The 13,676-nt window shown below is 33.9% G+C and overlaps 1 protein-coding gene across 1 annotated transcript in view; it reads right to left on the reverse strand.

The window, feature by feature from the left end:
* Positions 1-228: 228 nt before the first annotated feature.
* LOC118198670 (cytochrome P450 3A21-like) overlaps positions 229-13,676 on the reverse strand; it is a 79,723-nt gene continuing 66,275 nt past the window's right edge. The window contains exons 13-15 of the mRNA XM_085810008.1: positions 7,614-7,779; positions 2,136-2,259; positions 229-429 (exon numbers count right to left, since the gene is read on the reverse strand). Coding sequence (XP_085666134.1) covers positions 2,179-2,259; positions 7,614-7,779 — 247 coding nt within the window. The 3' untranslated portion in view covers positions 229-429; positions 2,136-2,178. The remainder of the gene's footprint in view (positions 430-2,135; positions 2,260-7,613; positions 7,780-13,676) is intronic.

Below are 13,676 nucleotides of genomic sequence, written 5' to 3' on the forward strand. Positions count from 1 at the left end.
CGAGAACTGCACCTTTCGAGAGAGAAGACAACACCTAAGTTTAATGTGGTTGGTTAAAATTGTTTGACTATATTTGGGTTTCAAACATTTTGTCAATATTATGCTCAGTATTAAAGATTTTTGACAAAATAATACATTTCTGGGGCAATCAATGTCATTTCTAATGAGACGAAAAACGCATAAGAAATTTATAACATATAAGAAAACGCATAAGAAAATAAGCGTTCAGAAAACTTCACAGATTTTTAATGATAAATTTCACTTAAATACAGAACATCACAGAAAAAATCAGGAAATCACAGTATCTTTTCGTTATTTTCAATAAAAAACTCTTTGCGTTAAATATTGTTATCAGGTCCACTGAACATATCTGGTAGAAGGAAGTACAAGGATACAAGTTCTGGTAAAAGGATGTGGTACTGACAAGAGCTGAAACGTATAAAAATGCAAATTATGAACTATTAATTATCTGCTATAAATTATTTCTGATAATTTATTTTCTGAAAAGAACGACACTTAAAAAAAATAAACAAAAGCATATTTTTATCTGAGAGAAAATTAACTAAAAACATTTTTATCTGACAGACTGATTTTTAAAATAAAAATGTCCTCAATTACTAATAACTATGCTACCCAACTACTAGTAATTATGCTACCATTAAGTGTACAAAGACAGGAGCTAAAAAATTTACTAACTTGTAACAAAATGAACAGCAATGAAATGAACAAACAATCAGTTTTAGTTAAATATTAATTTTAAGGATCTATTTCATGGGAAAATCATATATTTGGCAACAGCTATCTTGAAAAGTGTATAGCACCGAGATCATACTGAGAATTTCAGTATCTTTCCTATGTTTCTAGTACAATGAATCAGGTGAAAAGAATAAAACATGGAAACTGCTCTAACCAGAAATTGTAGGGGATATACTAGTCAATTCACTTATCAACAAAAAGGTAATGTTGATTCTCAAGTATAAATGCGAATGCCACAGGTACAGTGATAACAGATACAGATATCTCATGAGAATTATCCTCAGCATTTAATATATCATATATCAATTAATTTACTAGATTCTCATAAATGTATCACGTAACTGTACTATTATAAGTGTAAAAGCGTAACTATACTATTATTAGTGTAAAAGCATCTTAAGTCACTGACTTGAACCATATTTCAAAACTTTCTCAAGTAAACCCAACTTTGACAGCATGAAGAAATGGAATTAAAAGCAGGCTGATATTTCTACTTAACTACTTCATGGACACTGACACATATCTGTGCGTTTAGTTTTTTAAATTAAAATTATTCCATGTGTAAATAAAATACTATTGGAGAACTTTTCCTTTCATTCGAAATATTTCTATAATAAAAATAAAAACTTGTTATACCGAAGCACTCATAGTATTTTATTCTACCTGTATTGCCCGTGAATGCAGTACGAATACCGCATTGTTCTTGGTATCAGGCTAGACATGTACGTTACTACCTTGAAAATATAATTCAAAAATTCTCCAAGATGTCATTACAAAAACTGTGCGAGATGAACTCGCTACATTTCGAAAACTATAATAAACTATTGTGGTCAACATGCATGAAAAAATACTTTTATTCATAGTTTGTCATTAATGTTCAAAAGCAACATATTAACATAATTGCTTTGTGTATATTTATTGTTTCTTCGGCTCACTGACTCGTTACCGGCATAAAATAAATAAATCATAATCAAACTAAGAAATTAAAACCGTTTTGGGACATGAAATTTTTTTTATACCTAAAAGCGTTAAGCAGAAAAATGTGTTTATATGAATGCATGTTAGTCGATAGAGATGTCCATTTGGATTAGATCCTAAATATAGTGGGAAAAGCGTTAGAGATAATCAACCATAGCGTAAAAATATTATTAAAATTATTATTATTAAAATGTAAAATTTAAATTTTGCGTTATATACAATCTTAATTCTTGTATTTATATGAAAATATGAAGAGAAATAAAGCATGCATACATCATAGCAATGGCGTTAAAGTTTTGAATGGAAAAGGTTCTTAAAATTTTAGCTAAGGTATTAACTTGTTGTAGTAAAATAAAATAGAATTAATTCTTTTTCAAAAATACCCTTATTAGAAATATTACCTTTATCCATCTTAATCTTCTTAAAATACTTTTCTTGAAATTTTTATGCCCATTTCTGGGCATAAAGGAAAACCCCTTTCTTTGGGCGCATAGTACTTATTGCTGTTGTTATTTCCAAGTCTGTCTGTCAAAGGAATTAATAAAAGTATTTAAATGTGATTTTGAAATACATTGATGCCAGAAAAATATTATTAAATATATTTAAAATATTATACATATGAAAAGCTAAGCTTGGCACATGTGACTCACTTTTTAAAACCGGTTATGCCAAATGTATATCTTATTTTTCTTCTTAAAAACGAATTACTTTCCTGAAATCGATAGCTAAAATGGTTGCTTTTTTTCAGAAAATAAAAGAAGCTGGTTACTTCGTGAGAAAGAATAGCAATTTATTATTCTTGATGACAGCAGAGTGACTGTTTATGTAATGGGCATAAAAAAATGTTAGTATACGTTTCCGAATATTATTATCACTTGAGAGTAGAAATACGCTGCTGACCATTACAATTGCAACATCATGAAGGAAAGCAAATACAAAAAAGATATTCATTGCACGGTAAACAATATGGCATGAATTTATTAAATTGATTAAATTTGCATGCATTTTGGAGGTTTACAGGACTGTCAAATTAATAGAAACTGCTGTCACCCCTGGCAGCTAAAACGACCCTTACCCCATTAGGCATGGAGTCAAACTGTGCTTGGATGACAGAAATGGACTTCATTACATGCTGCGTCAAGTCTATGTCACGCTTTAGCAACCGTATAAGCTGGAGACGGGTGTCGGACCAGTCTCTCAGCAACCCATGTCCAGATGTTTTCAATGTGTGACCGTGCAGGCCAGAGCAGCAATCGAATACCCTGCGTATTGAGGAAGTTCGGAACACGACGTGCAACATGTGGTCTTGCATTATCTTGTTGGAACACGGCGTTTGGCAGGCCTCGAAGACAGGGCATTACCACTAGGCGTAAGATGTTAGAAATGTACCCATCTGCGTTCTAATTGCCGTCGAGCCGAACGTGTTGTGTACCCAATGGCTGCCCAAATCATCACATCAGGTTCAGGGCCACTATGTTGATATCGAATGCAAGCAGGCGAAGTGCGGTCTCCTCGGACACTCTAGAGAAGTATACGGCCTACGGCCATCAGATACTGCACGTAGAGTCGGGAGTCGTCTGAAAAAACGACATTGTGCCACTCTTGCTCCCAGCTTTGTCGTTCGGCACACAAGAGTCGCCGTCTCTCTCTCTATGCTGCACTGCCAAGGGAATCCGAGGTAATGGTCAACCTGCTGATATTCCAAGCTGCTGCAAACTTCGACGCACCGTACGAGCGGATACTAGGGGTGCTGCAAACATGCCCATTTCCTGACTAATGATCCATGATGGGGGTGTTACTTTTTTGCAGGGCTGACCTCACAATATGTCTGTCCTCTCTGGGGTTAGTCACGGGAGGGCAATGAGATCCCCTGCATGCCGTCCAACATGACCCTCATTAATCCATTGATTCCATATTCGCATGACAGTGGTTGGATGTCAACCAGTGCGACCGACAGTATCACGGACCGATAATCTACACTTTCGATAGGCAAAGATCCTGCCTCTATCGAATTTCGAAACTGGCTGGCAAGCATTTCCTCTTCTTATTCAAGGCATAACAAGATATTCTGAGCAAACTCCAAACTTACAAAGCACTTTCCGAATAAGAAATCCACTAGACAACTTTTCTTTTTACGGCCTGTTTCAGATGTCGTTTCTCCCTCTTGCATTGTTTAAATGCACTGAAATACCAATCATTTGCATATCCCAACTTCTTCCTTCCGTGTGATTTTGACAACCGTCAGATCATTCCTTCCTGGTGTTGCAATTTTAATGGCCAGCAGTGTATAAGTTTCTTTGATGCTTTTTTAAAATATGTTCCCAGAAATGCCATGGTTGTTTCTTAGTGCCTAGTGTTTGTGCAGAAAAGAGACACTCAAATTACACGGTGACTTGAAAGTACTCTCGAAAAACTGGTAGTTGAGAAAGAGGGTGAAGAAAGAAGAGATTTAAGCATTACTAGTTCCAGACAATCATGTGACAGAACATCTGGACAAGTTGTGTCAAACCGCTGGCTCGCGAGCACCTACTAGCCCGCTATCCTATTACTCACAGTATTGCCGTGAGACGATAACTTTAGTCTAATCCTAATGTAAGAAACAACCATAAAAACATGCAGTTGCACGTTACGTGCAGGGCGTTGTATTTGCGTTCATCTACTCGTGTGTTATCATATAAACTATACCTTGTTTCTCTGTGTTATTTGAGTTGCGGATTAGGCAGAGTGCCTGCTGCGCATCTTCACAAACAATGAATCATCATCCGGCCATGCAGTCGACGGTCATCAGTCATTAACTCACTTGAAATAAGTTGACAAATGTTTGCGGTAGCGGCTACCAAATTGCACGGTTTCGGGCGAGTTTTAAAATTAACACTTGAATTAATTGGTTTAGTTTACCTTCTGGAATGCACAAGTGTCAGCCTTGCTTCAACTTGTACCTGTTGAAGATTTTCAAAAACAAGGCTTCTAGAAATTGCCTGTTATGGCCGATTTGCCACTGATTTTTTTTCAGTCTACACTGAAGTCAGCAATTATTAAAATTCAGACGAACTGGAATTTTTATGAAATTAAAAAAAAACCAGTTATATTTAGACTGTTATTTTTGATATCCTGGTACGCATTTTCGCCACTAATGAAAAATGTTTTGTGAAAGCCATAATATACTGTTTTAATTTTTTCTTAAATTTAAAGCTGCTCTATTTTCTGGAATTTAAAATAATGTCTTTTGTGCAGAAACAGCAAAGGTCTTTGAAGCGTTGTGGGAAACAGTTTGTCATTTCTTAATTTTTCATTAATCATTAAAATGCAATATATGAAGTTGTACTACTGATTTACAAACAAGCCTGATCATTCTAAAAAAAATATGCAAATGTTTATATCAAACGGATGGCTGATAAAATGCTGAACATACAAGTGTACAATTGCTCTTAGTAAAATATTTATCCAATTCAACTATGAGCGGTACTTACGAAAGAAAAGAGCTCTCCAGAAGATGAGGGGCTGCTTTGTTATGGATTGCTGAATGTTGGTTCTTCGTTCTGAGTTTAAACCCAAATGAACCGGTTGGTTGCGTATTTTATATCCGTTTTTTTCTCCGTGTGTAATATGAACACAAGCCAGTTTTTCTCACAAAATCCTCTACGAAGGCTTCCTTCCTCAGTGGATAGCCCTCAATTTTGCCTTATTCAAACAACATAACATAATCTCCAAAAATCAAATCTGATATTCCTATAACTGCCTACGGATGTTTTCATTTCCGGTTTCTTAGTTTAACCATCATTTTAGACAGTCTCTCTTTCCAAAGTATCACTTTTTGTATCTGCGCAACAAGCCTAATTGGTATTACTCAATAACTGATTTCAAAGAAGCATCAATAGATATCCTTATAAATTTATGAGGTCTGCATAATAAATACCAAGGAAAAATAGGCTATATTTTTAAGGAATAACTTTACCTGTCTTCAAAGAATAAATTATAAAATGTCAAAAGTTATTTACGTATGACATCTTCGTTATACACCATTCTCAACAGAAATTTGGGACCAATTTTGATAAAATCTCTAAAAGAACTTGTATACTCGTTGGGCTTTAACATCAGAGATTTACGCAAAGTCGATTGATAATACAGTCTGCACCTTATTTAATATTTCGTTATTAACTTTCGATCTGATTTGCTTGTACGAATATTAAGTGTACCTCAAGTATCATATTTTTATCAGTAGCAAAATAAAAAGTGTTATTTTGCCTCATTTTTTACTATTTTCATTAATAATCAGAAACCTTTCGCAGACTTGGGCATGATTCAGTTACAGTATAACAGATTAATAATTGAACTACAATATAAGTAATCAGATTGTAATTACAATTAATAATACTTGTAATTACAATGTAATTATAATTTTGTGATTAAAATTAATTTGCAGTTTAATTTAAAATTAATTATAAATGTAGTTACAATTTTGATTGTAATTACAGCGTAATCATAATTTGAAATTCTTCAGTTATAATGTAATTGTAAGTCAGGTAATTACAATATAATTGAAATTACAGTTGATTCAATTAAAACATAATTGTATTCTAAATTGTAGTTTCAACATAATTGTAGTTATTGGAGAAGTCAAGCAACAAGAATCAGCGTAATATTTGTAATTTTTCAGGGCTAATTTCGATGGTTTAACTATAGAACCAGCTTCCTCAGCTGCCTAAGTGCAAATGAACGAGATAAGATATGGTGATAAGATAAGAAGGGCTGGACAGAAGTTAAACTACTGGCGCCATCTATTGATGAAACAAGGAAACTAAAAACATGATTTCCAAGGTAAAGATGGATTGGAATTACGGTCGTCAGTCAACTAGAACAGGAATATTTTTGAATGTAAAACTCCTCTACCACATCCAGGTCACCGATGGAAGATGGTTTGAATAATTTTGGCTGCAGAAAAATGGAAAGTGTGATTTTACGGACCAACAGTGCTGGGCAACAGATGATTTATGTTTCTTTTTTCCTATTTCTTCTAACATTTACCTCATGTTCTTTAACGCGAAATTTTAAAGCTCTCTTTAGTTTGACCAATGCAAATTAAACCACACTGGCAAGGAATCATGTAAATACCCCAGGAATTCTTAACCTGAATGGGTCCTTAAGTATGAACTGGAAATTTTATTAATAGTAGAACAAAGGTACACTCTCGTTTTAGGACATTATAGGAATTCTGTTGCCGCTAATTTCTTTCCATGGATTAACTATACAATTGCACGTATTTGTCAGAAATTTAACTTTCGGAGCATTTTTTTCTCTTTGTTTTCTTCTCTCTCTATTTTTTCTCCTGTTTCTCCTTTTTTAAAAAAATGGCTTAAAAATAAATGTAGATTAGAAAAATGCAAAGAATTCTGTGAAATAAACGGAATACTGAAAAGTCGAACGCGTTTTTGACTAAGTCTGCCGCAAAAATGTTGATAATGCAATTGTTTATTAATGAAATTACTCACTGAGATTTTCAAAAATGTCACATTTTTATCCTAATTAGTTGCTCCTAAGTAAAAATATAACTAAAGGCCTCTGGAATTTCTTTCTTTTTTCATTTACTAATTAATACATTCTTCTTCAGCATTTATAGCCATTAAACATTTTCATTTCATTCGAAAATTAAACATTTTCGAATTTTTTCTGTCCAAGATATGGCTCCGGACATAATTATGAATTCAGGATTCTACAAGTCAATATCGAACGTCTGCTAATCTTAATTACCCAATAACTAAGTTCAAAAAATTATTAATCAAAAAATATTATAACTGCTAAAAAGAACTATTAGGCTTAAATTATGGAGCAAAATACTGTGCATTGCATTATTGATTGCCTTACAGAAAATTACAACATACTTTAGTGCTTCCACCGTAAGGTGCAAACTTGAAATTTTGAAGAAGCTTTACAAGTGCTATTTTCATCTCCATCTGAGCAAACCGCAGGCCAACGCAATTTCTTGGACCAGCTCCAAAAGGCTGATAGATAGCCGTCTTGACATTTCTCTTATTTTCTGATAAAAACCTATCAAAATATTAGATACAAGACATATTTAATATTTCGTTTTATATATGTGCTTCACAGAACTGAACTTACTCGAAAAATGATAAACGAGATTATGTTAAAGGTAGTCTAAAAATTTAAGTGCCCAGAGATTATGCTAGGTTGAGTACATCGAGTACAGTATACTACGTCATTACACATGTTCGTCATATGGAAATGAAATAATTCATTTAGTAAAATAAATCAGTAGTCATCTTCACAACGTAAACAAAATTATATTTAAGGAAAACCAATTACAAGAATGCTTATGTCTGCATGCGAACACGAGCGGAACTAAACTTCTAACTCAGATATAGTTAAGAGTTATATACAGTTCCTTTACAGTTTCAGTTTTAAGTATATGAAGTAATGAAATTGAATAAACAGTTAGGAAGTAAATAATAGTTCGAAAATCTAGTTACGGTTAAACTGCCACTGTATTCCACTCCAAAGTACTGTAAATACTAACACATCACACGTAGTGAAGATTAAATTTCTCTATTCTACCAGAATATGTAGGTCTCTTCGAAGGCAAAGATGGTACTTCGCTTGATGAATCCGCTGAGCTAGTGGCTGTTGAAATATCGGTAGGAATAACTCGTACTGTTAGTGAACTGTCGTGATAGTCGGTAATACGTCTTACAGAGTAGTGAAGGCTGGTTTCAAACGGTCAACTACAATAACTCATTCTTTTCCGTTTATCAGAATGAAGTAATTCCCGGTTCGTTTGATAATGTGATAAGGACCATAATGTGGCTGTATGAATAGTGCTTTTGTTGTGTCATTACGCACGAAAACATGAGAGCAAGGTCTCTAGAAGGGGTGCTTAAACCAGAAATAATTAATATGAGCAGAAGTTGAAGCTAGAGATCATACGGGCATGGTGTTACAGAGATGCTGGAGGAAAACTGCAGGATCCGTCTGCTCCATGTGATGAGAAGGCTGTAAGAATTTCCCTGGTAAAGACAAATATGTTCCGTACAGTATTTCAGAATAAGTACCAAGGACCTCTTTGAAAGGTGAGCGACGCCAAGGACAGTAGAAAAGGTTTCATCCCAAACAAGCATACTTATAGTTCCTCTACTGCATCACCTTAACCCATATATTACTATTATCCTATATACAGGACATTACATATTTGATGCGTGTACCAAAAAAGTACTAATGTTTAAACTATTTCTTTCACATTGTATTATTGCTAGAAAGCTGCTTGTTATATTAGTTATTTTCTTTTAAATTTTTACTTTTACAAATCTGTTTTTTTAAGGTATCCGACTACGTTCTGATTGTCAATTTTAAAGAAATTGTTCAAAAAAATTTTAATTACTTTAATTTAAAGCTTATATTTTTAGCTTCGCAAAATTATTTTTGTTTTGTCTCCCCGGTGATTAGAAGTAGAGTTATGGCTGTTTATGTTCTACGCCATGAACCGGATGTTGCTGTTTAAAAGGCGGGAAGTTGATATTTAAGGGACACAGACTGCTCTAAATAAGAATATTTCATTTGACTACTGTTGGCGATATTCAAAAGATGATTTGAAATATATATATATATTATTATGTGCTTAGAAGCAAGATTACTTTCGAAATTTCAGTATATTTGACAACATTTCCGTTTGTCTTTACATTCTGATTTGATTACACTCTGATTTAGCGTGCTTTCTGTTATTCAGTATTATTTTCTATCTCATTCTGCTTTGCTATTTTAACATTGTGATAAAAATATTTTCACTTTATTATTGTAAACGTCGTAATGGGTCGGCGTGGAACTTTTCGTTCTAAAAAACGGCGATTTGCTGGAAACAGATATACTGTGTGTGTGTGTGATTATGGCAAAGCCTCGAGGGCTATCTGCCTAAGAGGAGGGATCCTTCGTGGAGGACTTTCTAAGGGAAACTGACTCGTATATACGTTAGACATGGGGAAAACCACGAAAACGCCCATACAGCCAGCCCGTTCGCGGGATTCGAACCTCGGACCGAACTACCAGTGTTCAGCGACTTTACCGCTCGGCCGCTGGTACAGATATACTGTGAAAGCTTTTGCCAGTGAATCGAAACTAAAAAACAATAAAACATTTTCTGAAAATTATAATGAATCTAATAATGTTGCTGGTAATGAAGCTGGTTATAGAATATTCGATGTTGAAATTCTAAAATCTGTATTTTCTGCATTATCCTGTCCAGTGTGTTTCGAAACTCAAAACAATGAGAGTTTTAATAACGTATCATGCCAAAAGTATCATACCAAAACAAGTGTTTGTTGAGTTGACAACATTGTGTCTTGGTTCTTATATAGGAATAATAAAGTTTAATAATGGATTTTTGGGCATGTTAAAAATATCGGCAAAAGTTAATATGAAACATGGACAATATACTGTTAAGGGATATAACTGTATTGATAAAACTCAAATTCTCGATTCAAAACGGCATTTTTTACATTCCGCAAAAATCACAAGAAAAACATTAAGAGCTTCTTTAAAGCAAAAATCTTCTAAAATAGAGTTAACAGAAGGCATAATATACAAAACAGGGCAGTTTTAGCAATGTAATATATCAATTCCTAATATATTTTCTAAAGATAAAACTTTAAATTTGTTTCTTGAGAAACTTGTTTTTGTCAACACTTCTAATACGAAAAACACCGTAACTTAAAATATTACTATAGCAATTTTATGATACTTCCCACAAGTATTCTATAGAATATTGGGAATTAAATGGACTAAAAGTTTAGGTTTATATACATATTTAAGATTTTTGCAGACAATTTTGTAAATGAAGAGAGAAAAATTTCTCGAAAAATAGCTAGTGTATGTACTCAAACAGGTACATTTAATAGACATTTTGTTTTATGACTTAGATTCCTTATACTTAGATTCCTCATCCATTTTATTCCTTATGCTTTAATAACTATAAGTGAAAAAAATAAAAGTAAAATATTGATAAATAATTTTGAGGGAACTAATCTCGTGATACTGAAATTTGAATACATTTTTTATCCAAAATGTGAGAAAAAAGTAAAAATTACATTTTAATAATATGTTTATGAACTCTTTCTATCATTTTAGGTAGCATTCTACTTATTAACACCAAAAATGAATTTATTTGTACACTTTTTCAAAATTAGGGTATCGAACGTAGTCGGATACCTTAAAACATACAAAAAGGACTAATTTTGATTTTTGCACTTTCTTTTGAACGCATAAAAAAGGGAACAAAAGGGTAAAGTAAAAAGTGTGGATTTATTTCAAATAAAGTAAGTCTTCATTAATGTGAATGACAAAATATCCGAAAGAATAATATATTAGAGATCCTTATTTTGCTTTCTTTTTTAGAGCGTCCTATATGCAGGACAATGGTAAAATCCACTATTATATGACGTCAAAACGTAACACCGTTTTGGAGTGAAATGTTCACGTCCGTTTCATGCCCTCGCTGTAAAATGTAGCGATCATCTGTTTCTTGTCCTGCGTCCCCTTCTATAAAGAGTTATATTTACCATCTAAAAGCTGTTTCACACGTTTTATTTGTATGAAAGAAATTTACTTTTGTGAATGTTTATTTTGTAAGGTATATTTATTTTACGCATCCAAAATGAGTCGAAAATTTCTAACAGCTGAAGAAGCTGTGGAATATTTTATCACATTAGATAATGAAGATACCGAGCCAAAAATGGTAGAAACACCACTTGATCCAGATGCAGTCAGTGACAATGACGAAATAGACGATGACTGCACTAAGCACAGCCAAGCTATTTGTGACGAAAACGCAGCAGTAACTATAGAAACAGCAGAAACTGTGGAAATTTTAGTAGGAAATGGAGATGATGAGATATGTGTGTCAAACTTTGATTGGAATGATAGCGTTCCTAAATATTCGCCATGCTTCAGAAATATTTTCTCAAAATTCTAATCAGTCTCCAACTGATTTTGTTTCTGGAAAATCTCCTACAGAAGAGTATGTCGCTAAAAAAATGATAGACAAAGCTGTTATAAAGAGTAACAGATACGCTGGGCAGAAAAGTAATCATAATTCTTTATTGAAAAAAACGTATGAACTCAAGCAATTCTTAGGTATACATTTTTTAAGTGGCTACCACATTTTCCAACATGAAAAAGTGTTCTGGGGAAAAGCGCCAGACACAGGAACTATACTATTTAGTCGAGAAATGCCACGAAACAGATATTTTAAAATCAAGCGCTACATTCATTTCATTGACAATAGCACCATTGATTCGAACAGCTATTAACAAAGTACGTCCACTTTATGATTTATTGAATGATGCTTTACAACAATTAGGTGTATTTTACTAATATCTAAGCATTGATAAAAGAATGGTGAGCTGTTTCGGTCGGCATGGTTGTAAAATGTATATGAAAGAAACCAAAGCTCTTAATCTTCTAGAATATCGACGGGCTATAACAGTCAGCTATTTGGGATTATCAATACTCAAGAACATTCAAGGTAGAATGTTATGTGCGCAGCAGAGAAATCCGGACTTCTTTAAAATGTAAACTGATCATGTCATTGTCTTTTGACAATCCCTGATGGGCGTCAGCTTCATTGTCAATCTAAAAATTGTATTAGGAAACCAACAAAAATTTGTAAAAAATCTATTAATGGCTAATGTTCGAGCTGTTTTTCACCATTCCATTCAAACGTATGTGCTTGAAAGAAAATATTGCCCTGTGACTGCACAGCAATGGATTTGACCATCGTCCTATATATAGGACAGCCTGTAAACTCAAAGAAAATAAAAGTTTCGTATATTTTTCAATTTATTGTCTTTTCTTACCTATTTATAAAACAAAATTAGAAATTTCAAACAAAAATTTTAATTTCTTCGATCATTGGTAAAATATGGGTTAACGGTGTCGTTCAGTGATGTGTCTTGGTGGTAGTGAGTTCTCCATATAAAAGTCCGACGTGAATCAGACTGCAAGCTAAGCCTGGACTCTTCGGAACACATCACACGAGTCCACTGTGACAATGTCGAGATTGCATGTTCTCCACTCTAGGCTAACCGCTGTCGACAGTGAGTTGCTGTTAGCAGAACATATCTAACAGGCCTGCGAGCATACAGAATAATTTGTCCCAAACGTCTGTGCACTGTCTCTGCCTTGAAACAGTCGTAGGGGTGGATGAAAATAGCTGACGAGATAAGTCTGATGCTGTGCTCCGTCTGCTTCTTTTGACAGTTACTGCTAAACACCGGTCGTCATTCGGCATTGTAAGTCGGGAGGCGACCTGTATTGTAACGTCTACTGACATTTACATCATTTCGGAATCGTTACCAAAGCCTAGATGTGATACTTTGGGCTGTTACATGTTCCTCAGATACTTCCATCTGAGTACGTGCACCTTCCAGGTGACCGATAATTCTACAAAGTAAAAAATCCTCCACATGCGTGTTCTGTGTCATAACTATTCGGTTATAGCACTGAGAGGTTTCCACAACGCTTGTAAACAATTTTACTTCTTTGCTACAATTCCTTATATACACTTCTCTTACACTCTCTTCATTGTGAAGTACTATTGGAGTCATCTAATGGCTTCCTGTAATTTGCATATTATTCTTGATTTGTGCGATAATTCTACAAGTGAAATTTTTACTTTACAAGTAATTTAAATTTAGTAACAAGTACTTTACAAGTAATTACTTTGCAAGAAAATTTTAATTGCAAGTTCAATTTCCGTGTGATTCTGAATTACCCTTAAGGTATGGACATGAGTGTAATGTCCCTGATGCTGGAAAGAGCATGGGACAGTACAGTTTTAGCATGAGAGCCAAAATTCGTATGATAAGAGCACGGATTGCTTCAAGGTATACTAATATTATTCCTAGGAAACAAATCTAAGAATGACACTGACGTTGAGCCCA

Source organism: Stegodyphus dumicola, chromosome X2 (genome assembly GCF_044657685.1).
Source record: "Stegodyphus dumicola isolate Sdum_Otavi_A_Nest chromosome X2, ASM4465768v1".
Lineage (NCBI taxonomy): Eukaryota > Metazoa > Arthropoda > Arachnida > Araneae > Eresidae > Stegodyphus > Stegodyphus dumicola.